A 24,478-nucleotide genomic window follows, 5' to 3' on the forward strand; every position below is an offset into this window, starting at 1 on the left:
ACCAAAGCATGGTTATATTGTTTAATGTTTGTATATGAACGCCAAACATGCTGGAAACTTTACATTGGACAAGCATTTGACCATTAAAACAGCGTGGTTATCCATGTCAAAATATTTGACATCATAACCAAAGCATGGTTATATTGTTTAATGTCTGTATATGAACGCCGAACATGCTGGAAACTTTACATAGGAGAAGCATTTGACCATTAAAACAGCGTGGTTATCCATGTCAAAATATTTGACATCATAACCAAAGCATGGTTATATTGTTTAATGTTTGTATGAGCGCCAAATATGCTGAAAACTTTACATAGGACAAGCATTTGACCATTAAAACAGCGTGGTTATCCGTATCAAAATATTTGACATCATAACCAAAGCATGGTTATATTGTAGAAAATAAATCAACACAGCCGGAGATGAAAATATCGGAATCGTGAGCTAATCGCTGTTGCAACGCTGGTTACCAGAAGTTCATGTATTTTTCTTTCTAGTTTTCTTCGCGTGAAAAAGTACGAAGGCGCTGTTCAAAACAGCACGCATGTAGTATTCCAAGGGAATGAGTGATGATGCTTGACCACTGAGTGCTTCGTTTTATATTTCTAAGTTTATTAACTGATATATTTCTTATAGGCTATATAGAGAACTTTCAAGGTTTCATGTATATTATATATTTTATACCTATTACCTATATCTCTTTTTCAAAACAAATTATTATAGACACACCGCCATATATAACGAACAGGGTACACTGAGATATATTACGGTACACTGCGGTATATTACAGTTATAGAAGATACAATTAAGAGTACGAGAATAATCCCACTGCCACCAATGACAGCAAAGCGATGTTCCATTCTGTTCTTGGACGATATGCTGATGCTGTAGTTGGGGTTGTGGTTGGCGCTGGAAAAAAATAGCAGAACTAACATAGGGAAACAAAAAATACTTTACTATAACGAGTTGCTTCTCCGTAAAATATAAAAGTGATGAATGGAAGAGAACTCCTACATGCACCAAAATATTTTACCTGTTACCATCAAAGTAGCAGATTTTGAATCACTTCCAATAGAATTCGTTGCAACACAAACGTATATTCCAGCATCATCCTTTTTCACATCTTTAATAGTATGCATCTTGTTTGTGAAGACAACATCGCTACCACTTTTTTTTATTTTTATATTTGGTTCAGGAAGACCATCAAATTCGCACGTGATGTTTACCAATTCACCAACTTTAGCTGTCTTTGGTGCAATGGTTATCGCTGTGATGATAGGCTTGTCTGAATGAGAAAATACAAAAAGCTCAAGAATGCAGTCTTTAGATTGAAGATATTGAGCTAAATTGAATTAAACTTGAAGTTATGCTTACAATGAACTATTATTTCGATTGATTTTCTGTCAGTTAAGTGACTTTTGGCTACACATTCGTACGTTCCAGCGTCCTTTCTCATGACATTATGAAAACTCAAAGCTTGTCTCTCCTTTCCTTGCTCACTAATATTTTTGTTGTTCTTATACCAAATCACAGTGGCTGGAGGATTGCTACCTTGTTCCGTACAAACACACGTGAAATTATCACCTTCATTTACAATGACCTGGCTGGAACAGCTGACAGTCACCGTTGGCTTCACTGAAACGTAACAAAATCGTGCAACTGGTTGTCCAAGAGAAAATTAAAACAGTCTATTGTTAGAATTGGAATGCTTCAGTACCCCGCATGGAACACATCAATGAATAAGGGTAATTCACACATGACTAGATTCTAGAAAACTAAAAACTACCTGTTTACCTGCAATAAGAACTACAATATCAGACTGACCGCATCCATCAGATGTTACGAGTATAAATTTGTACGTTCCATTTTGAATCTGACTAACGTTATTCAAAACTAAAGTCGCTGGCTTTTCTATTTTGAAGTCGAACGCGTTGCTTCTGTTCTGGACGGTACCGTCATCAATTATTGTCGCTAGTTCTACGGCCTTCATCGAGCCGTTACCGCTAGTAAACGACCAAGACCGAAAACGCACGTTCGTCACATTGTCGTCGAACGACCACTCCAGTTCGGCCGTTGATCCGTTTACGAAAATCAGCCTGTTGCCATCACGTGGTAGACGTATTTGTGCTCCTATTGAAAGCAGATGAAAGATAAGTAAGAATGTGGAAACATTTTAAAAATCTCTTGCACTTTTCGCTAATCAAAAACTGAAAAGGATACATGAAGCTTGCATATTCCACACCGGATTTGAGCGAAACGAAAAGACCGTGGCATGGTTAAGTAAATATGTTCGACATTCTAGCTGCACTATAGCAACAAGCTAAACAAGTTGTATCGTAGAAGTTGTTTGAACAAAATAGCAATTTCCCCCCACAGAATTTATGGGACCTTAGAAAACGAAAACGCAGCTAAGGCTTTGGTGATACATTCTTACCGGGGGGGGTTATCCCCAGACTGTGGGGATACATTTCCAAATAACCGAGGAGCCGTGTGGCAGCGTCTTGGATCAACTTTTTACAAAATGTGAATGGTTTAAGTAAATAACCATAAATATATGATAATAACAAAAAATATATGATATGTAACGTTTTATACCTTCGCTTGAAGCTGATAGAAAATTAAGAACGAATAGTCCAGTTATACCAAAGATGAAGTTTGCCATTTTGTAAGCCTTTGATCTGAAGATGAAGATGAAAATGCAATGATATAATTATAATAATAATGTAATAAAACGTTGAAATCACTACTCCAAACATTTTCGAAATCTTTCTTCGACAATTCTCAGTGACACGCCTAATTTGTACTTGCGATATAGATCAGATCATATTTCACATCCTGTTTTACGGTAATTTCAACTGAAATTCTAGCTGAGTTCTCGTCTGCATTGAGATTACTTTCAGTTCCCACGCTTTCACTTGAAGAGGATTTTCGGCATTTCACACAAAGACAAACTTTATCGTGCATTTTTAGCATGCCAAACAATTACTTGAGCAATTTAAACAATCAATTTTGCATTGGCATTGATATCAAGTATTCTATTATGATACCTAAAACAATATCTCTGCATGAACATATTAAATACACCGCGTATCAATCGTGATGTTTCGAAGACGCTGGCGGTATTTTCATTTGCTTATTATAACACGCTTTCTTATCTACGCAAATATGTAGAGCGTCTTTGTTAAGAATTACATAAGTAATTTAAGCCAAGGCAAGATATCCTTGGCATTATCAATGCAGTGAAAGTTAACAAGCGTCTCACCTATAAATATAGGCTATATTCGAATCGCAGACGATCATCAAATGCAAATATATTAGTACCACTACGCCTTGTCTTGGAACCATTACTACAGGCACGGCATATATTGGCCTGTATACAACGGCTTGAAAAATAATATTTCTCAATTAGAGATGCCGTTGCAGTTTAATTTCGGTTTATTTAATTATTTTAATCACGGGATCGATATCTTTGTCAAGCATTAAAAATGGCGTCTGAAGGCTACTGTTTATAATATTTGAGAAGCAGTGTCAGTACCTTTATCTGTCTGTATATGCCCGGTTGGGCAAATATGTGGCATAAATTTTATTGAGATGTATGCACGAGCGTATAATGTCATCATAGACTGAGTCACACCGCGAACGTGCTAGCGCGCTATTAAACAAGTCTCGTTTGCATGACGACCGTAGTCTATATAATAAACTGACCCCATTGATAAAATATAAAGCAAGATTTGCCAACTGTCTAATTATGATCTTTAGTCTGAACTTGTGTTAGAACATTCGTTAGTTACAATAGCCAGTGAATTGCCAGTTAAAACAGGGCATGAAATATGCTGAAACACTGATATGTCAAGTCGGTGTTATCAACATAGCCATAGGCTCGATTACATGGATATAGTCGATAGCAAAATACTATCATCATAACAACTAACAAGTATAGTCTGTATTCGATAGCTATGCGATATACGATAGTAACAGTACCTGAAGTAGTATGCTCCTGTGTGGCTGTGTGATCCAACAAACGGACAATATTTATCAGTTTTCGCCTTTATCCTTGTTATCCTTTCGTTTATGATACGTAAGCTTCTTTCGCTTTCAATTAAAAAATTTTGTATTGAATGTAATTAGTATGCAAATCAACCCAACACTCCGACGCGACAGTGGTGTTACCATCGACCGCCATGTTTTTAAATGGGGGATCAATGTGTCGTTCATAGATATGGTGTGACTCTCGTTATTGAAGTGTGAGAAATATGATTTTTTAATAATCAACAAGTCTGCAACGCAGGGTCGAAACAAAATCTGTTAGGAAGCGCATCGGTCACTAGCTACATCCTTTCTCGGATGGTAAGCCGTGAGGGTTGACAATAATAAAACAGTGCTGAAGGATCCTCAATGATAGAAAGAAGTCATGGAGAGAACGATAATATAAGAACGATAAAATCTTTACAAGGCACAATAGTTAATACCAGTATTTATTTATTATTTATATAATCAGCATAACCATCCACATAATCATCATTTTGTTGATCAGTCCATCTTGCATGTAGAGATCATCGGTTATGAACAATCAAGACCGGCCCTCGTTCCTGGCTAAGAGTGATTCATAAGGGTTATCAGGGTCTCTTCTTCGGCTCAAAGACGCGTAGGCGGGGTCGGGTGCAGCAGGTATTTCTGGTCCAGGTTCTGGTTCGTTTCGCGGTTCTCGTTCGTTTCGCGGTTCTCGTTCGTTTCGCGGTTCCGGTTCGTTTCGCCGCTCCACGAGTTCGTAATCTTCGTTTAAAGGAGCTTGTGGGACTTCGTATTCACCCACGCCTGCATGTAAGATCAAATCGAATGGTTAAATATTCAGTTGGTCTTACGTAGCAATATTTCTCCATGAAATATTTCTATCATTTGCAGCATGCTCTCAACAAACCTCTAAGTTCTTTTAGGCTTTATATCAAAAATATGAAAGATCCCACATAACTTGGCTATATGTTTTGAAATCATGACTGCGTGTGTATGACTTACGTGAATTAATATTGTGATGGTACTACCCTGTGTTCCCATAGTCGGATTCGAACCCGAGCCTTTTGGCTGACTTAGTCCAATGTTCTATCAACAATGTGTCAATGACCTAGTGAACTTAAACTTTTTTAGGTCTCGAAACATTCATCAGCTGGTAGTTTCCTTAGCTGGAGATGAATCGACTGACTCGAAATTGCAGATCTAAAATGATGTACTTTCAGATTATGCAGACTTACTTCTACTCTGAATGGCTTCAACTAATTTATATGTTAATTCTTGTGGGGCTAAAATTTGTGAATATACTTCGTTGATTTACCGGGCTGTCCTCTTTGACGATCATCTTTGTCCTTTTTCCTCCCCCAAATACATCTCCCAGATCGACGAAGATAATAAATGATACAACAGATTGCAACAAACAAGAAACCTATCACTGACGGTATAATAATATAAACCATGCGAACTTTGTCTTCGGCGGCCGGTTGAATTTGTCTATCTGAAACCAAATTTCTGGTATTAGTCTCTTGTGCAATATAACTTGTAGTCGCGTAATGGATAATAATATTTACTGATATATCTTTTATTCTACATAATATGATATTTACAATGGAATCGAAGTCCATTACTAGCTAATAACACAATGGTTAGCAATGATTGGTGCATGTAAATGGGTGTATGGTCGCTATATCCAGTTGTTATTAGAACAAAGATGATCAAATGAATCCCATGTTTCAGTGTTTTACCTGCAAGAGCCAAAGAAGCAGATTTTGAGTCCATTCCATGTTTATTCTCTGCTACGCATCTGTATGTTGCTGCGTCGCGTTTGTTCACATCACGAATGGTATGTTCCTTGCTTGTAAAGACAACATTGGTACCATTTTTCTCTATGGTAAATACTGGTTCAGGGTGAGCATAGGATTCGCATGTGATGGTAACCGTTCCACCAACTGAAACTGTTGCTGGTTCAATCGTAATGGTAGTATTGGTAGGTTTATCTGCATTGTGGGTGGCAAAAAAGTTCTACTATAGTTATATGACTATACTTTGCAGAGAGAATTTCAGGTAGTTAAACATATTGAAGTTGTTTATGCTTACACTGAACTATTATTTCTATGGATTCTTCTTCATCACTGACGAGGTGTTTGGCTTCACATCTGTACGTTCCATTGTCGTCTCTTTCAATATTACTGAGACTCAATGTTTGTCTTTCCTTTTGTTGGTCAGTAATCTGTTTGCCATCTTTATACCAAGTCAGAGTGGCTGGAGGATTGCTGCCTTGTTCCGTACAAACACACGTGATATTATCACCTTCTTTTGCAATGACCTGGCTGGAACAGCTGACAGTCACTGTTGGTAAAACTAGAACATAATAAAATGACTGATTGTCCCAAAAAAATTTAAAAATCTTTTTTTTTTCATTTTTAATTAACACACATTTAGAATTAGAGCAGAAATGCAGATATTTTTCAGACTACTTAATAGTATAAATTCTACTAATTAATATGTGCATGATTGTAAAACTTTAACATGGCACACACCTCTGAACTGAACGATATAGTTTGTTAGATTTCTGTTTTATATTATGTTGTTAGGTGAAAGCCTGCGTGTCAGTTTACCTGCAATACGAACCAGCACGTCCGACTGACCACAGTCTTCAGATGTAACAAGTATAAATCTGAACTCTCCATTATAATTTTGACTGACGTTTTTTAACACTAACGTCGCTGGCTTTTCTATTTCAAAGTCAAGCGGGCTGTTTTGATTCACGACAACGCCATCATCAACTATTCTCGCTAGTTCTACAGCATTTTCCGACCCGTCGCCGCTTGAAAAGGCCCAATAACGAAACTGCTCTTCTGATAAGCCATCGCTGACTGACCACTGTATTTTTGCTGTGGATCCATTTACGAAAACCAAGTTGTCGCCGTCGAGTGGTGGACTTAATTTGCCTAAACAGAACGCAAAACAAAAGTCTAAAAAGATAGTTAGGACGCGTTATTTCAAAAACATTACCCTTTAATCTTTGGCGTTTTTGGCGAAAGCTAAATTCAGGGGAGCAAAACCGCGGCTAGCTCTTTCTTAACCCCCCCAGTGGCAGTGAGAGCTTTTCGCCCGCCAGTGAAGGTCCGCCCTTCCCAACTCATAACTCTTAAAAGAAGACTGAGAAAGGATAATATAAATGTTGCATATAACGTCAGTTTTGATTTGAGCGAAGGCCGCTATAGTATAGGTTATTAATTATTAAAATCACGTCAAGCGTTGTAAGCCAAATTAGGCAACATCAGTGTTAAGAGAATTGCTTTGCCTTCAAAAACATTTACCACATTCATGATTCATATCTCGAGAGAATATACCTTTGCACGAAGCTATTAGAACATTTAGAACAATTAAGGCGGTAATTCCGAAGATGAAGTTTGCCATTACGTGAACAGTTCAAACTAAAAAAGAAGTGAAAATACAATATGTTTATCCGGTATAATACATATAATAAAATATTAATTATTAAGAATCTTGGCCGGAGCACTTCTTCTTGCATGATCGTCCATCGTCTCCATACAATTTTGACACTCCCAATTTGTAATCGCTTTATGCCATATTTCATATCCTTTTCAAAAACACCACACATGACATTTTCACGGTGACATACTGCTCAAACTCACTTGAACTCAATTATGCCTTCTCATATTGTATCAGCCTGCGTCTCTGGGTCAAACAAAAGGTGGATCGCAACAAATAACACAGACACAGTATTCCTGGAAAATTTCTACTTTTCGCAATAACAGTACAAACTTTCGTGTTTTATATGTGTTAATTCATAACTACAGCATATAGAAGCTGGGGAAATTCAGTACTTCTCAAACACGACACCAAGAATTCAATAATCCTGTTCAATTTCCATTTTGTTCACCACAGTCTGAGTCGGCTGAGTCGCAGCAAAATCGCACACAATTCGACCGTTTTTCGTCGGTTTAGCAAATAAATCTGTGGCAATATATGCGTTAGAATTGAAGGGTACTAGAATTCTATGGTTGAGCATATGTCTAATGGCATTATAACACATATTGACAGAAATTAAAATGCAAAGTTTGCAAACACTTCGCATAACAAGTTGACTTAGATCATATACACATAAACCACTTTGCTAGATCAAAAGACAAAAGTCCTCGCTTAGCCGTGTCTAAATTATTTAGTCTGAGCTCGTTATGAAATACTCTTCACAATGGCCATTCGGTGAAAGTATAGATAGGAAGGAAATCTATTATTCTACTATTTCTTTCATTCAAGGAAATGAAAGAAATAGTCATAATATGCTGATGCAAATTCAAATACGCTTCAATCACAGACAATTAAGTGCAATACAAAACCAATAGCTGTATATTGAAGTATATACCTGGTACTTCGAAGTAGTTTATTAATACTCCCACGAGGTCCACCAAACGTAACAATGACCAATATTTATCAATTCTCGTTTATATGATCTAAGCTTCTTTCACTTTCTGTTTTGATTCGAATATATATAATATATCATTCTGACTCGCGCGGTTTCCCGCGTGGTTTTGCATTTAGTTTAGGAAAATGCATAAGCGACAGGAGAAGAAAACAGGCTAAAATCCCAATTGATATCACCTCGATTTCGTCTGTGACGTACTCGATTTTGGAATGTACATGCACTCTCAAATTCTTATGCATGCAGGATGCGACCACTTGAGTTTTGCTATTTATGAACTTTAACTCTAGCACAAGTTGTTCACATTTTGTTCTGCAGTCTTTCTGCAATCGTAATTTTTTTTCAATGTTTTGTTATTCGCCTTAAAGACACTTGAACCTAGCCTTGCAGTTGTCTCGTTTATTCCTATATTCATTGTCACCGCCAATGCCATAATTATGCACTAGACTAGAGTTATATATATTTCGCAAGAATATTAGCAAGAAAAAACCATACAAAATTCATAGTACAAAAATCATTTGGGGATAAAAATCGAACCCACTTGCCTAATCTTTGATTCTACTAGTGATAATTTGATATGCAGATATGCCAAATAAACTACGTCTACAGCGATGTGGTTAGTGGTGAGAATCAGAGGTCAGAAGAGGTTAGAATCAACATGTCTTTAATTAAATCGTGGTCAATTATTTGGCAGTTTTTATATAAAGGGAAGAAATATATGATGATTCTTAGAATTACGGCATGTTTAATTATGCGGTCATTCAAATTGATAACTATTTTAATTTTCTTCAGAATTCTTTGAGGGCAGGTGTAAGCATGTGCACTCTTCCAAGAAATCCATCTTGACATCATTCACACTAATATACACAAATACAGCCCTCGTTCTCCTAGTTTTTAGTGAAGTATATACAAAGTTCCAAGAACACTGGAACTTTACTCTTCCGGCCCAGTGACGCTGAAACTAGGGATAGGCTGGGGGGGCGCGCTTCTTGCCTTTCACCAACAGGGTTTGAAGCTATCGCTGTTTAGATCAAGTCATCCTTGCGTAAGCATCGAAACTTCCACCGACATTTCGTAAACTATTAACAACGCCCGATCGTAAGACATCTGTGCCGTTACGTTTTCTATGAATATTCAGTTCGCTCCCGCTGTCTACAGCTTTGAACTGTCGTCGAAGTTTACAGAACATTATCAACAAAGAGATATACCCAATAACGACACCGAGAAATACAAGTGAAACAACCAGAATATACCAAATAGTCCGACTGTCATTATACGACTTTTGCTGTGAATTGTTGTGACCTGAAAATTGAAACAAAGGTCTGTTCACACGAACCAATTTTGTTGGATCCAATTCACTTCTGACGTATGGAATATAGTCGGCTATTGATAAATGATAAAGCTGTAGTGCATTGGCTTGCATTGGCTGTGATCAGTGGATTTGCTGCTGATATACATTGCAAGGCAACAGACTATAAAACATCCATCAGAAGTAAAATGGATACAACTGAATTGGATCGTGTGAACAGATCTTAAGAATGAATATAACAACAGAACCGCAACTGAATTATGTAAACTGGAGTTTTTTCTCCATTTTTTTCTCAATCTCAAAATCTAAATCTTATTATAATTACCTTTTAACACAACTTTGATTGATTTTTCATCTGTTACATTGACGTGACTTTGGGCGACGCATTTATAAGTCCCACTGTCTTTTTCACGGACATTAATAATGGTGAGCAAATTTTGTTTGAGTTGGAAGTCGCCAATTCGTATATCGTCTTTATACCAAGCAACATTTGGTGATGGGTTTCCATTTTCTCCGCTGCAGACACATCTGACATTGTCTCCTGCATTTACGATGATTGAACTGGAACAGTTTAAATTCACGGTTGGTTTTTCTGAAATGCAGTGAGATCGTTAGCTCAAGTGGGTTAAAATAGACGAAAAGTCTAAGAACGAAAGCAAAATTCAATGCAATTCTGCGATAGAATATGAATGTTATATAAATTATATATGAATGTAGTTAATGTACGTGTACTGGAAAGAACAGGCATATTTGGTATTGGAAACCGAAACTGTCACTCACAGTGGTATTCTGTGAGCCTAACATGCATGCTTCTAGGCCCGGAGCCACGGGGGGGGGGGGGTTTAAGGGAGTGTCACACACCCCCAAAAAGTTTATTCTGAGGCTCAGTCGGTAAAATTGCTATTTTAGTCGGCAGACAAAAATATTTTTGACACTATGGAGTATAGACCGATCCAATATAAACTTGACAAAGTTTCATCCGGAGTACAGTCGGTACAAGCCCGTCGATCAGTCGGTTTAGATGGCCTTACACTCCCCCCCTGTAAAATATCCTGAGGACGGCCCTGCATGCTTCTACGTGTGTCTGACACGAGCCTAACATGCTCCTCCGTCCATAAAAACCTTTTATTGCCCAAAAGTGAGATGAAATGAATTCCGGCGTGCGAATCTTGTTTTACAAATTATAGGGAAACTTGCCTGCGATATAAACGACAACGTTAGATACAGCATCGCGACTGGGTGTTAGGACAAACTGGTATGTTCCGTCGTAAGTGACATCGATATTCTTCAGGATCAAGGTGGTGGGCGTTTCAATCTCAAAATCGTGCAAGCTACTCGCAGATTTCGTAACGCTCGTACCATTCCCCACTATAGTTGCCAGCGTTTCCAACTTTTTCGTTTTACTGCTGATGAAGGACCAACTCCGAAAATTCAATTTAGATATATCAGCTTTATACGGCCAGGTAATCTTTGCAGTTGATCCATTTGTAAATACCAAAGTGCTACCAGCTGAAGGGGCTTGTAGTTGCCCTAAAAAGCAGAATATATTTATGATTTTGCTTGCAGACGAGGCTATATCTGTTTTAAACATTGAGACTCGAGTCGTTGATTTCGGTGGCAAACAAGGTCAATATTTGCAGCAACAAAATCATGACCCATGCCAGTTTTGGACAACACCAGAAAACTCATACCTTCGCCAGGCAACCACAGAAAGCTGACACCAAAAATAGTGAGAAAGAGAAAGCCAGCCATTTATACCAAATTCTTCTGCCAAGCAACGGTTCTTCGTTGGATGGAAAAAATATACATGTAATTTTATTCTGCAGTCATTCGATAAGTAAAGTTCAAAAGTGTTGAATTTTGCGTGCCAATTTGCACGCATTAATGCTTAAGTGAAAGTTAAAAAGACCAAGCTTTATGGTATTGCGATCAACCTTGCAAGTAATTCATACGCCGGTAGCAATTGTATATATAGGCTATAGCAGTTATTTGCGACTTCAGACTAAATTATCCAAGTAGCAGGACCTTGAATTAAAACCTAGGAACTTCGAGTATGCTGTAATTCATCTCAATCTTTCTCGGATTTCATTGACTGATATAGAATATTCTGTCTGTTATGACTATGGAAAATAATACTTCCTTGTCGTTGGCCATGTAGAACGGACGTATGTATGATCGATTGTTTTCATGAAAGAACCGGATTTGACATTATTTGTCACTAATATACTCTATAGACATAACCCATCATTATAATGATGTAAGAAAAGGATAAAATATACCACCAACTATGTTACCACGCTGCTGTGAATTTACAAACAGATACTACTTATATTTTCATTCGAATTTCCGTTGTGATAAAAATACATAAATATCCCCACAGGCAATCTATCATATGGCATATATATACCTGTTTATAAGGTGGTACTTCGTTTAAGAAGGCATCGACACAGTTGGCACGCTAACATGATAAATATTTGTTGGACTGACCAGGAAAATCATTTTTTTTGTCGGCTACGAAATTCTTACTTTGGTGTAACTCGATATACGCAATTTCCTATCTACGTGACCCAAGAAATCAACGATGAAGAGAAATTTGAATTTTTAATATGTACGAGGATCATACGACGGGATTCGCAATGTTTGAAAAGTGCCAATTTCACGATTATCTCGGACAAGATTAATCATGAAATGTTCCGTTTAATGAATGCATTTCCAAATATGCATTCATAAATTACAATGGAAAAAGCCAGCAATAAATTTATGTCATTTGCACGCCATCTGCACACAGTCAAAATAAATCGCAACAGGAAAACAAAAATTGTTATACAACATTTCACAATCATGATCATTACGTGATTTTTATATTTAATGTACACTTTCATTTCAAGCGGTAAGATATCGTACAATGGCGAGTTCGATCTGGGATTAATATTACGAGTGGTGTTAAAAAATTTTCCCAAAATTAAACGAGCCTTCAGCCGGGTAAGAGATTGACTGCAGGCAACTACTACAAGATCTCTTCATTTATAAATCTTGATACAACACAGGGATTTCGTGAAATCAAAGATACAACGCATCTCTCAATAACACCTTCGTACTGTCAGTGAACAATGTTCACCAATGCACAGCACATATCATGATACTGCATGGTTGACCGTGTCTAAAAAGTTTGTCTTATGATCTGCAGGATTTGCTCTGGCTTCGTAATTACAGATGGTCACCTCGTGCCGTCGAGCCTTGGAAATCCAAGAAATATAGGGTTGGTGATTGTTCCGAGAAATTGACCGAAAATATAGCTGTGACCCTAATTTATTTGTCCTGTGGGGTACACGTACACAATGGTCACACACTTGTGCTCAATGAATTGGAAACTGTTGTTAGCTGTGGCATTGATAAATTTGCATTAGCATGGAAAATGCTGAAAATGTTCACACAAAACTAGGAGAGACAATAGTAATACCTCTTGAAATTCTCCTCTAAGCCCAATGTATGTAACTTTGGTTGTCTCTGCTCCAAAATTACTTGGAAAATATATTGATAAACATTGCACACTGGAAAATCGTGGCACTCTATGACAAAAAATACAATCTCATGTCAGTCACGTACATGTCAACCCAAATCAAATTTGCATTTTGCACAATTGTCTCATGTGAAAGATCCACATGCAACTTCAATATATTTAAGTACGGGTACTCACTTTGTATTGTACTCTACTGTGCCATTCAAGTCTTCTACTAGTTCAAACACTTGATCCGGCTCAATTTCTGTCTCATCAAATGTCATATGTGGTTTGTTTTTGAAACTGAAAACATGTCAATCGACTTTGTCTCAGTTCTAACTAACGCCTAGCCCCAATCAACACTGAATATTTAATATTGCTAGGCTATGTAAATACAAAACTGATGTACCATGGAACACTTACAGTTTCATAACTCTAGGATGAAAATCACCTTCCCCACCGACTAGAATAACCCCCTTTAATTTCACATTACCAGTGAACCTAAAGCAGGGTTAACCGTTAATACATCTATGTGATATGATTCTATATTTACATGGAAATATATTATTACTTAATTTTATTGCCCCTTGTCTTATTGCCACAGATCTTCAGCAAAATAACAGCTTATATTGTTGAGTTCTACATACGGTATATTAAATAGCAGCTCCTGATCCACGTCACTTTCAACAAACTATAGGCATAAATGAAACTCATAATTAATATATCAAAATAACCTAACTCAGTATCCTGACATAAAGGCAAAAGCAGCCTCTGTTGCTTGTGGAAATTATTTTTACACGTCTAAACCTGCCACAAATCTACATCATACGGTCAAGTTTGCCTGGAATAGTGAATTATTGTGAGCTGAATTTAATATTCTATATTCATAATCTTATATATTCTATTTGAAACCTTGTTAGAATCGAGTCTTTCTTCCCATGGTTTAAAGACAGATTTACCAGAGCCTTCTTCAGCTTCGTTCAGAACTTCAAGGTGGGTGAAATCTATTTTTTTATACAATGAATACTCAAATCCTTTTTCTTCCCCGATACCATGAGTGTGGTCATGTTCACATCGACCATGTCCACAACCTGCCATCTTGGATGGCCTACACAATACTTCATGTTACGTTTCACATTATGTCATTATGTATATTACGTTTCACATAATATGGAAAAGACAATTTTTTCCTAAAAGAACATATTATATATTATATATTAAGTGAGTCATGAGTGGACCATTTTCTCATAAAGTCCTTTTCTGAGAAGCCGTGCTTTCATGAATGGATGGCTTTAAGACTATATTTATTCAAACAAGTGTTCATTTTTTCGACAATCCCACAAAAAAGGCTTGTGTGATCATATTGTTTTTAATTCAATAAAAAAGTAGGCACAACAATAAAATTATGATTATATTAAAACACAATACTATCAGGAACCATCATATCATATGCATGTCACAAATGTACAGTAACATTTATTCCCAAATAACCTTGAACATGGAGTTCAGTAAAATAAAATTCAGAGAGAACGTTTAACATTTTGGTCATTGACATTGTTTTTTAATGTTTAGCAATAATATTAATCTAAATTTAATGTATAGCATACTTTTTATTAGCTTGAATTTATAAACAATTCATTATAGTATGTTAATACATAATAATAATAAATTGTACTATTATGCTAAATCCTACTTTTCATTTTTAGGCCAGTTTCAGTTGGAGACATTTCTAGCGCGGGAAATCTCATCCTCTGATAAACACGGTAAAACTTTCAGTAGTTCATCCACACCTTCCTCGACACTTATCGTCGATTGATAACCAAGACGCCTTATCTTCTCATAGGAAACCTCATAGTTCCTCTTGTCTTTATCCTGGCCGTTCGATGACTTCGTAATCTTGCAGTTTTTCACGCGAGTTTGAATGACATGAGCGACGTCAATTTTCGACATGTTCATGCATTCGTCACCGACATTAAAGACATCGTTTCTCATTCGTTTAAAGTTCTTCAAAGCGAAAAGAAAAGCTCGAGCAGCGTCTTTAACGTGCAAAAAAGTGCGACGGAAATGCCCTTCGTAAACATCAAAATGCTTCAACGTCAGGGCTTTGTTTGTAAGATCGTTTACAAGCAGGTCCAAGCGTAGTCGTGGGGCAACGCCAAACACGGTTGCAAGACGTAAACAAACGGCTCCAGCCTGTAAAGCCACACTCTCGCCACTCGCTTTAGTGCTTCCATACAAGGTGAGCGGACTGATTGGCGTGTCTTCGGTGCAGAGACCATCGACAACAGCACCATAACAGGATCCAGTAGATGCATAGATCAGCTTCTGATCTGTCTCCATGAGCTCCACGACGTTTCTTGTGCCTTGCTCGTTGACCTGCTTTGCCAGCTCCGGAGAGCGCTCACATGCCGGGTATCCCACAATAGCGGCGAGATGAACGACCGCGTCACACTTTTGTATGTTCTTCTTGAGATGAGCCCGGTCCAATACATCCCCACGAACAATCCTGAGGTGCGGATTGTCGGCTAAATGCAGCAGCGAGCTGGCTCCCCACCGGAACGAGTCGTACACGGTGACGTGATACCCGCTACCTAGCAACAGTGGGACCAACGTGCTGCCTAGGTAGCCTGCACCGCCCGTCACTAAGACATGTTCCCAATGGGATATGCCATTGGTGCCCGCGTTGTCGCAATGACTGTGGTAGCCATTTGTAAAGCCTGTTTCACTGCCCCTTGTATGCTGAAAACCTTCCATCTTTCTAAAATAAAACAAAGAATGATTTAGTATTGGGAATTTTAGTGAAATAGGAGTGTAGAATAGGCAATTTTGGATAGATTTGGATTAAGCAGGATGAAAGAACAGGATATAACGGAAAGAGTAGGATATTATTATAGGAGTCAGAAGTAAATAGAAACGAAATTAAGAGGATATAATACTGACTTAAACTTCGACCCTTGGCGTCGGAAATCGCGAACTTCAGTTGAACTTCTAGACGTAGAAAGTACACAGTAGGTATATAATATTATTGTGTACAGATCGCTAAGGTTTGAGATCTTTTATTTAAATCCCTTAAGGTATTAAAAGTAGATATTTAACTTACAATTGTATACTCACTCCGACTACGATACAAATGATTCTAGATGTCTGAATACGATAAATGAATATTTGATGACATAATAAAAGGAAGCCTCGCTTGAATATACATATAGCGTGGGCAAATATGAAAATAGTAAGGAATTGGCCGAAATTCGGTGTGAAATTGACAGAAAAACATCTGTCTCGTTGTCCTACATATACAAACACCCCCGCTTTCACGGTAAAAGTTACGCGTAAAGGTTTAAAACCTTTAAGTTGTTCTACAATTAATTAACGTTTGAATGAAATATTTTTAACAAAAAACGCAACAGTGGAAATCTGTCCTTAAGGCCGACACAGACCGGACGCGATGCGGCAACGCGACGCGAATTTTGAGTTTTCAGAAGCATATAAATTAAATTCTGGAAGTAAAATTTGAAAATTATGGACGACAGAGGAGTCAAAATGTTTTATTGTTATGTAATCTACAAGAATATTATGATAGTTTAAAATTTATTTGATTTTGAAAAATTAAAAACGTTGAAAATTCGCGCCGCGTTGCCAATTCGCGTCCGGTCTGTGTCGACCTTTAGACTCACACACGAACCTCGAGGAACATTGCTCGAGAAGATTCTTGTCTTCAATTCTTATAAATGGAATGGGCTGATGTTATCCTAAATTCAGTGCGTACAAACTATGGACAAATAATAAAGTAACATCACTCGAATACCGAAGTAGCCTGCAGTCCGTACGGGGGCGATATATAGAAATCGCCTGTGATGATCTCGATAATGAGAGGAGTAACTGGAGTGTATATTACTTAGATCACGCGCATGGACGCATGGACATAACTTTAAAAAAAAGCTAAGTGATGTTGCTAATAATACTTTAGGTTAGTAAAGTTGAAACCTAAAGTTATAAACCAAGTGATAATGAAGGCCAACAGAGGCCACAGGTAGGGACGTATCTTTAAGAAAAGCTAAAGATGCTGGCTGTTATTAATACTTTAGGTTAGTAAAGTTGAAACCAAAAGTTATAAACTAAGTGATTTAGATATTCTATCTTATCATTATGTATATAACTGTTGCGTAATGTTTTGTGATGTAAATGTCACGTGCTGTGCAATGTTATGTGCTGTAAATGCCATGTGCTGTGGAATGTTAGGTGTCGTCCAATCTATGGACCTATGGTCCAATGTCAAAAGTTAATACGAAATAAGATTGAACATTATGTTGAAGGAATTAATTAGGTATATAAAAATTGATGTAAACTGGGTGTAGCAGTTAGTGTTGGCTATAGATTGAAAAGGATAAAGGTTGTAATATTGATTGTATAATAAAGTTGTTAAAAAATGTCACTGAAGTGTGAACCAGCAGAGGACAGAAGTCCTCAACATTTAGTTCATTCATATAACAGATACGAAGAGCAAAATTTATTCTTGCCATACCTGCGTAATTCAAAATCTGCTATTTCTGAGAGTTTAGCTAAAATTAGTTATTAATAACTATAGCAAAAATATTTCAAAATATTCCTACTTTGCTTTGCAGCGATAGATTCAATGCTTCAGAGTCTTTCAGTCCCAGCAAGATGCATGTTGCAACGAACTCGATAAAAATGCTCTCTTAACAGCATGGGTTTTAGTTTCCACCAGCAACTTAACTTAATTCGTCTTTATCTAGAAGTTTTCTAGACTTTGTTTAATTAAGTAACTCAGCGTCAGCTACTTGTACCAACTAAATTGTGAATGCGACCACACGTTATCCTATACTCCTTTCCTTACATCATCAATGATGTAACAAAATATTTGAACGGAAAAAGTCGGCGAAAAAGCGCTGATCGAGTAATTTTGACCAATTTGGACATTTCTGTTTACAGACACTCGTATATAAATATGATCTTGACTAAATTTTCTGAGCCTGTTAAAGAAATTTCGGCATTACAGTTCTAATTATTTTTGTTGCATAAATAATATGCACAGTCGTGCGTGTAAGAAATAGATGAAATATTTTAAAGGTAGCTATTTAGTACTTTTAGCATATGTAAGGTATGTATAGCTTTTAAATCACATTAAATAACTAGAGAAACACAAACTACAATCTAAGATATGAAACTAATTATATTATTACTATATCTAACCATGCATTCAACAAATACCGAGTATGCACAACGTTTTCTTTTATAGTGGAACACTTACTTTGTTTACTTTTGCTCTTTGAAAAATCTGCATAATACAGGTTTCACACAAGAGAAAATATATTACCCTCGCACACCTAGAGTTTAGACGTATTGAATATGCGGCGACTTATATGCGCTCATGATTGGTAACTAATATTAGTTGATTACATAACCGGCCATGATTCTGACAGTTTATAAAAGTTTAATGAAAGAAATGAAATCATTGTTGTTAAACACTACTGATTCTAAAGACACGTGATATTTTGGCAGCGATGAAACTGATCTATTTTGAAAGTATATTTAACACGTGTTTGTTTTGTTTTCGTCGGCGAAGACTCATTCCAATACCCCAGAATCCAGCTGCAACGAATTCACCGCTTCGCTTAGTTTTAATACCAGTAAGCTAAGTAACTACTTCGTTCTATAAAAATCATCTCGTTTGTTTTAATTCGGCCTTCTTCGACGCCATATCGCCTGGTGTATGTCGTACAAATACACCCATATGTCTATACCTAAAATTTCTTGCATGTATATATTTAAAATGACTTATAATAGCCGTACTTGATCACAAATATGAAGTGATGTGCAAAATTAACGTTCAATGATTAACAAACAAGTGGCGATACTCAGTCTAACATACCGTGAATTTAATTGATAAGAAATTTATAACAACCACCAATCGAGCGAGAAAGCTTGTACGTCAATGATACTTGATGTAGTTTAAAATAAATTTGAATTTCGATCGATTCTGTGGGCTAACATTTGCCCCCAATGTACAACGGAATGAAGACAGCGTGAGCACTTCACTTGGCCTTTGGGTACACAAAGATTATGCAATCAGCCGATGCAATCAGGCCACTCACACTCACTCATACACCGACTGGAATATTAATTATTCATTCTTCAAAATTGAACGCAGCAGTGAAAGCCTGAAACAGTTTGGATGTAGAACAGATGGTCTCCCAAACTGTCCCTTTCTTTCTTGTATACATATATCGTAACCAGAATTTAGAATTTATCTGCATTTGTGTCGGTCTATTGCTTTCAAACAGAAAAATTAAAAAGCTCTCCATGGTTACTTCGATAATTTCTATATCATTTGCACTTTATTAGAAATGCTTGCAAAAGTTTTCTTTGCATTGATTGTGGGTTGATTGTCGCAAGCTCGCATCGGGAAACATGTCGATTGTCGAGGGCTTAATTCATTCGCTCTCTGCATGGTACGGTCGTAATGACGTACGTAATCCTCGCCTGGGAAATGCCAAAATAGTCAATACAATATTTGCAGTGGACTGGTCTTCTACAGAGTAGAATTTCGTGGTAAAGCTAACTGTTCATTTGTGTTTGACATAAGCATATTAGAGTGTGTGTGTGTGTGTGTGTGTGTGTGTGGGGGGGGGGTATCAGAGATAAGCATATCAGAGAGTGTGTGTGAAAGTCCTAAATAGAACCCCCCAGTGAAATTTTAATTTTCTATAAATAACTATTAATGTTAATCAAAGCTGACTTTTGCAATCATTTTGGCAGCCAAAAATGTGGGAGGTCATTGATCATTATCATTCTTGCATGAATTGTTCTAGGTACTGCTGCTATACTCGGTACTCTAATCAGCCAGACACAGAGCATTTTCACATACATTTCAAATTTCAATGGTGGTCCATTTAAAAAATAATACGGCCATTTTAAGCCGGGAACACCAGTAACAACACTGACTTTTGTTGAGTTAGACCATGCGGATGAGTGGTCCACAAGACGATAGATAGAGAGGGGGAAAGAGTTGGTGTTACTGGGGGCAGGATGTGGCAGAATAGGGGAGAGGGTGATTGCACAACCCTATGAAAAATTGTTGAATGCTAACAGATTATACTAATTGAAATACTTAATTTAGAAAATGTACTTTACTGCAAAAAAAATTTACAACAATGTAACAGATAGCCCCTCCAATTTAAACATTCTGCAATTTAAAACAAATATGGTCCATAAGGCTCTTAGAAACTGTCAACAGCCTATTTACATCTTAAATCTTTCATGAATTTTATTTCGAAGACATGAGTTCTGCCACTGTAGTTCTACTAACATAATAAACCAATGACATGCTGGTACCTTTGCATACTAACATTTAAAATAGTAGGTTACTCTATTATTTGCGTTATCAAAAACCTGGAACCCCAGCTGGTTTTAATATTATTACCAAGTTTATTTAAAATAGTCTAAAATTTATATATTTACCATGAGATCCAGTGCATTCAGGGGAGAAAAGTGATAATGGACCAATTACATCCACAATCATTCATTTAATTCAAGAGTTCATAGATTTCAATATTGTATAAAATGCTTCAATTTCTATATAAATACGAAGACGAAATCCTAACAAATCTGCTTGGGCCACCTGAATTGTCTCTAGTACTTAATGTAAGGAAAGATAAACTGTAAAATCTTATTTTAATTTTTACCGTTAGAACATTAACACTTGAAAGTCTGTGGTTCGCGCGACTCAATTCAGTCGAACCATTTCACTAATTTGTGATGCATGTTTGATTATATGTGTTGATTTGTAATGCATAAGGGCAGCAAATCTTCTTAATGGCTCGCAGTATTCCTTAATCAATAACAGATTACATTCCATACGTCAGAAGTTAATTGGATCTGAAAAAAAAGGATCGTTTGAACAGAACAGACGTACCCGTCGTACCATAATAGTGCCCGTACTAACAACGTTTCTTGTTGTAGTTTTTATACTTGGGATTAAAAGGACGTTTTGCAAAACAAAATGCAGCCGATATGTCACATTTACAGAGACCATATGAGCAAGCTGAACCTCCTTTTCCTATAAGTAAGGAAACGCAAATAACAGTTAGTCTATTCATAAAGATTCTCCTAATGAGGTGAAGCGCGGAAGTTGATGTTACAGGAACACGAAGTTTGATTGGCTCTATAAAACTAACGAGCCAATACGAGCCAATAAAATTTGTGTAACTCAGACTTCCCGCGCTTGACGTCACAAGTTACATAACCTTGAGTTGAACAATATAAATGAATATACTGTATAAAAGCACTTTTCGGTTAACAGTTTCACAATAAAAACAAGTTGACAAGCATAAAGGCAAATATCAAACAAACTTACGGCATGTCGGAGGTGAACCTATCAGCTTGTAGGACCGGAAATAGATGCCCCATCCACACACTTTTTTTTGGAATGTTCCTCCTTCTCCTAATCTACCATAACACTCGTCATGACTCTTGCAACATCTAGTAAGGAGTGAGGTCTATATTTGCGAGAGGCAAATCTGAGATGCAATCAGCTCAGGCATTTAGAAATTAGAAATGCGAATTAGAGGAGGTGGTGGGCTGATCGATAAGAAGGGAACGACTGCACTGGACTAGCCTGTGTACCGGCGTTTACAAATGCCAGTGTGAGGGAATACTTAGCACGTAAACCAAAGAAATAAAGGAATAGTAAAGTCGGCATTTTTCCTTTGAGATATCTTGTGGAGCTTTTAGAGAAAACGAGGGAACGAGTTGGGCTATACGTCACCAACATTGATAAACAGAAATAGGAACTGAACCAAAGTCTTTAGGAACAAAGAGATAAAATGATAGCTGGATGTCAGAATCACGAGCAAGGCTAAATGATTAGAAAAAGGTAACAGGAGGATACATATGTACCTATCTAATAAATCCACAGGGCGCCCATGTCCACCAGCCCCACAATAACAACCATATCCATTGAAGTCCAGTGGATTTCGTTTCGTTATCACGCGAATCAGGTGGTTAAAGCTCAGTAAATCTCTTTTAAATCTCCCTTTAAAAGTGAGGAAAGAATAAGCCTAATGTCAGCATAGACCCATTTGAATGGTAATACGTGCTTATATAGTGTTAGCATTTTCCTCACTGATAACCCTATCGATGTTGATTGGATTCTTTCTCACAGTAAACTAAGTATATAATACTAGTATGTAATAAAATCGTGGCAAAGATTTCGTCGATGCAAATGCCGGCGTTAATCCTCGGAAAAAAGCAGAAATTACGAAGAATTTGTTTCCCACTCAAATAAAAACCGATCGTCTTCAATACCTGCTGTGGCGTAAGCAGCGTTAGAACAGTTCTGTGTAATTAAAATTATGAAGATAAAGACGATAATCTTCATTTTGCCTGAAATGGAACAGATGAAAAGAAAGGTGAAGAAATCTAATGCATTAATATTGTTACTGATAGAAAGGTTTTATGACTTACCGTTATGGTGTACTTTGTAAAACAGAATTTCGTCTGCACTGGAATTTTAATGATAAATTATACATGAATCTCACTGCCGCGAGAATACAATAACAAATACCGCAAGCCGAAGTTACTAAAAGTATCCAGCATTGTTTACGGCTTACAACATTATTATTAGCAGTAAGTGTTGCACAGTAAGGGAGAATACTCCTCTCCTCCCGGAGAAAATCACTGAATTACCCACTGTTTTGGTGTGTGCCCCCCTCTCCCCTAAGCGAAGAAAACAAGCGTAGGAGCCCATACACATTGAGGCATGCGGTTTTTCTGAGACAAGAATACGAGAAACTGAAACTGCAGCTATTATATATTTATTGACCATCTTTATTTAGATACATCACAAATATGGCTATTCGTCAACTCAGAAGTAACACCTGAGTTTGTTGTAGTTCTTTGTACTTCCTGTTGTATTTTTTCTCTTTGAAACAGAGGACAGCATCTCTATCGCATTCGCACAAACCTTTTCCACATCCCGTGTTTGTTTTCGCTAGAAATAGGAAATATTAGTTGTTTATGTACAACCAGTCGAAAAAATACTTTAATTTTTAAGATACGTAGGCTGTGTTCTTACCACACTCGAGGGGAGATGAGGTTTTGTAATGCACAATATAAATTCCCCAACCACTGCATATTCTTCTATCTTTTAATTCTTTGTAGCATCGGTCGTGTGTCTCACAACACCTGAACACAGGAAAACAAAATAAATTATCAAAACGACAAACTGATAGTGAATAACATGACTAATAATATGGCTACTTATTTTTGTAAAACCTAAATATGTATAATAACACGATCCAATTTCTCGCATCCCATTCAATTCCAACGTATGAAATCCAACAAAATCGGATCGTGTGAACAGATCTTAAAATTTAAAACTCAATTCTTTATTCCTAAGCAATGAAATCTGAATGGAATAAGACTTTTTCAAGAAACTATATACCTATCAACATCATCCAATGCTTTCCCATGACCACCTTTCCCACAATGACAACCATATCCATTGTAATCAAAAGGGCTCCTTCCTGTTCCCGCAAATATCATTTGTCCGAAATTGAGTAAGCTTCTCCGGTATCGTCCTTCGTCTTAAGAAAGAGGAAAGTCTTGTTGAGCTGATTGATATCACATTTCTACGCCTTATTCTCATGTTAAAGAGGTACAACCAGCAATCTCGTGCCCAGGCAAATTTCTGTGTTTGTTTGGACGGGAAGTGGAAATTAGCCCCGGAAACGAGATGTAACGATGTACACAAGGCCTTCGTTAGTTCGTTTTCTGAGCAATTGTATAATTTCCTCCGAAATTGAGTTTCAACTTTTGCAATTATACTTTTAATCATACTGCAAATAATTCATTTCTTCATTTTAATATAATTTTAATTTAAAAATTAAACATTTCATCAAGCAGACTCGAGATCTAAAATGCAATTATTAAAATGTGAACATTGGTTTTTCATATATCATTCGAGCACAAAACCAATTAGGCTTTTTCACGGCAAGCGACCAGGCCTTTATACCCACAATTCTTAATTGGCTAATAATTGATTCTGGCAAAATGCCGCAAAAACCATGTAATCTCGTACTAAAATTTAAACACTGAAAAAAGATAAAAGTCCAAAATTTTATCCATATATCAATCTCAGTTATAATCAGCACATAGAACGCCAACAGACTGAAAATATTTCTCCTCCGTTTTGAGC

At 37.0% G+C, this 24,478-nt stretch overlaps 5 protein-coding genes across 12 annotated transcripts; all 5 read right to left on the reverse strand.

Annotated features, from left to right (window-relative positions):
• Nucleotides 1-645: 645 nt before the first annotated feature.
• On the reverse strand, nt 646-8,489 carry LOC114541131 (neural cell adhesion molecule 1-like). Its single transcript, XM_028561118.1, has 10 exons — nt 8,399-8,489; nt 7,362-7,445; nt 6,624-6,956; nt 6,103-6,366; nt 5,751-6,002; nt 5,435-5,503; nt 1,825-2,130; nt 1,375-1,635; nt 1,034-1,285; nt 646-909 (listed from the first exon to the last, which is right to left on the reverse strand). The coding sequence occupies exons 2-10, from the start codon at nt 7,426-7,428 to the stop codon at nt 806-808; spliced, it is 1,908 nt and encodes a 635-aa protein (XP_028416919.1). The 5' UTR covers nt 7,429-7,445; nt 8,399-8,489; the 3' UTR covers nt 646-805.
• A 980-nt stretch (nt 8,490-9,469) lies between these two features.
• LOC114541120 (tyrosine-protein kinase-like otk) lies at nt 9,470-12,517 on the reverse strand. Its single transcript, XM_028561100.1, has 5 exons — nt 12,172-12,517; nt 11,456-11,547; nt 10,962-11,294; nt 10,090-10,356; nt 9,470-9,757 (listed from the first exon to the last, which is right to left on the reverse strand). The coding sequence occupies exons 2-5, from the start codon at nt 11,514-11,516 to the stop codon at nt 9,486-9,488; spliced, it is 933 nt and encodes a 310-aa protein (XP_028416901.1). The 5' UTR covers nt 11,517-11,547; nt 12,172-12,517; the 3' UTR covers nt 9,470-9,485.
• Nucleotides 12,518-12,855: 338 nt separating this feature from the next.
• LOC114541119 (PITH domain-containing protein 1-like) lies at nt 12,856-14,421 on the reverse strand. Its single transcript, XM_028561099.1, has 6 exons — nt 14,176-14,421; nt 13,911-13,954; nt 13,687-13,764; nt 13,462-13,566; nt 13,225-13,333; nt 12,856-13,000 (listed from the first exon to the last, which is right to left on the reverse strand). Exons 1-6 carry the CDS (start codon nt 14,359-14,361, stop codon nt 12,899-12,901), a joined length of 624 nt encoding a protein of 207 aa, XP_028416900.1. The 5' UTR covers nt 14,362-14,421; the 3' UTR covers nt 12,856-12,898.
• Nucleotides 14,422-14,668: 247 nt separating this feature from the next.
• On the reverse strand, nt 14,669-20,880 carry LOC114541121 (dTDP-glucose 4,6-dehydratase-like). 8 transcript variants are annotated; one of them, XM_028561109.1, is made up of 2 exons: nt 16,204-16,319; nt 14,669-16,021 (listed from the first exon to the last, which is right to left on the reverse strand). In XM_028561109.1, the coding sequence occupies exon 2, from the start codon at nt 16,015-16,017 to the stop codon at nt 14,977-14,979; it is 1,041 nt and encodes a 346-aa protein (XP_028416910.1). In that variant the 5' UTR covers nt 16,018-16,021; nt 16,204-16,319; the 3' UTR covers nt 14,669-14,976. The 8 variants fall into 8 exon arrangements, with proteins under 8 accessions (XP_028416910.1, XP_028416906.1, XP_028416909.1 ...); XM_028561105.1 differs by lacking the exon at nt 16,204-16,319 and adding an exon at nt 20,743-20,880 and having other exon boundaries at nt 14,670-16,021; XM_028561108.1 differs by lacking the exon at nt 16,204-16,319 and adding an exon at nt 19,154-19,395 and having other exon boundaries at nt 14,670-16,017.
• A 301-nt stretch (nt 20,881-21,181) lies between these two features.
• On the reverse strand, nt 21,182-23,947 carry LOC114541132 (phospholipase A2-like). Its single transcript, XM_028561119.1, has 8 exons — nt 23,726-23,947; nt 23,357-23,466; nt 23,147-23,272; nt 22,747-22,779; nt 22,588-22,665; nt 22,180-22,315; nt 21,638-21,762; nt 21,182-21,340 (listed from the first exon to the last, which is right to left on the reverse strand). Exons 1-8 carry the CDS (start codon nt 23,824-23,826, stop codon nt 21,222-21,224), a joined length of 828 nt encoding a protein of 275 aa, XP_028416920.1. The 5' UTR covers nt 23,827-23,947; the 3' UTR covers nt 21,182-21,221.
• Nucleotides 23,948-24,478: the final 531 nt, after the last annotated feature.

This window comes from Dendronephthya gigantea, unplaced genomic scaffold (genome assembly GCF_004324835.1).
Source record: "Dendronephthya gigantea isolate DGI-Jeju-01 unplaced genomic scaffold, DenGig_1.0 000267F, whole genome shotgun sequence".
Classification (NCBI taxonomy): Eukaryota; Metazoa; Cnidaria; class Anthozoa; order Malacalcyonacea; family Nephtheidae; genus Dendronephthya; species Dendronephthya gigantea.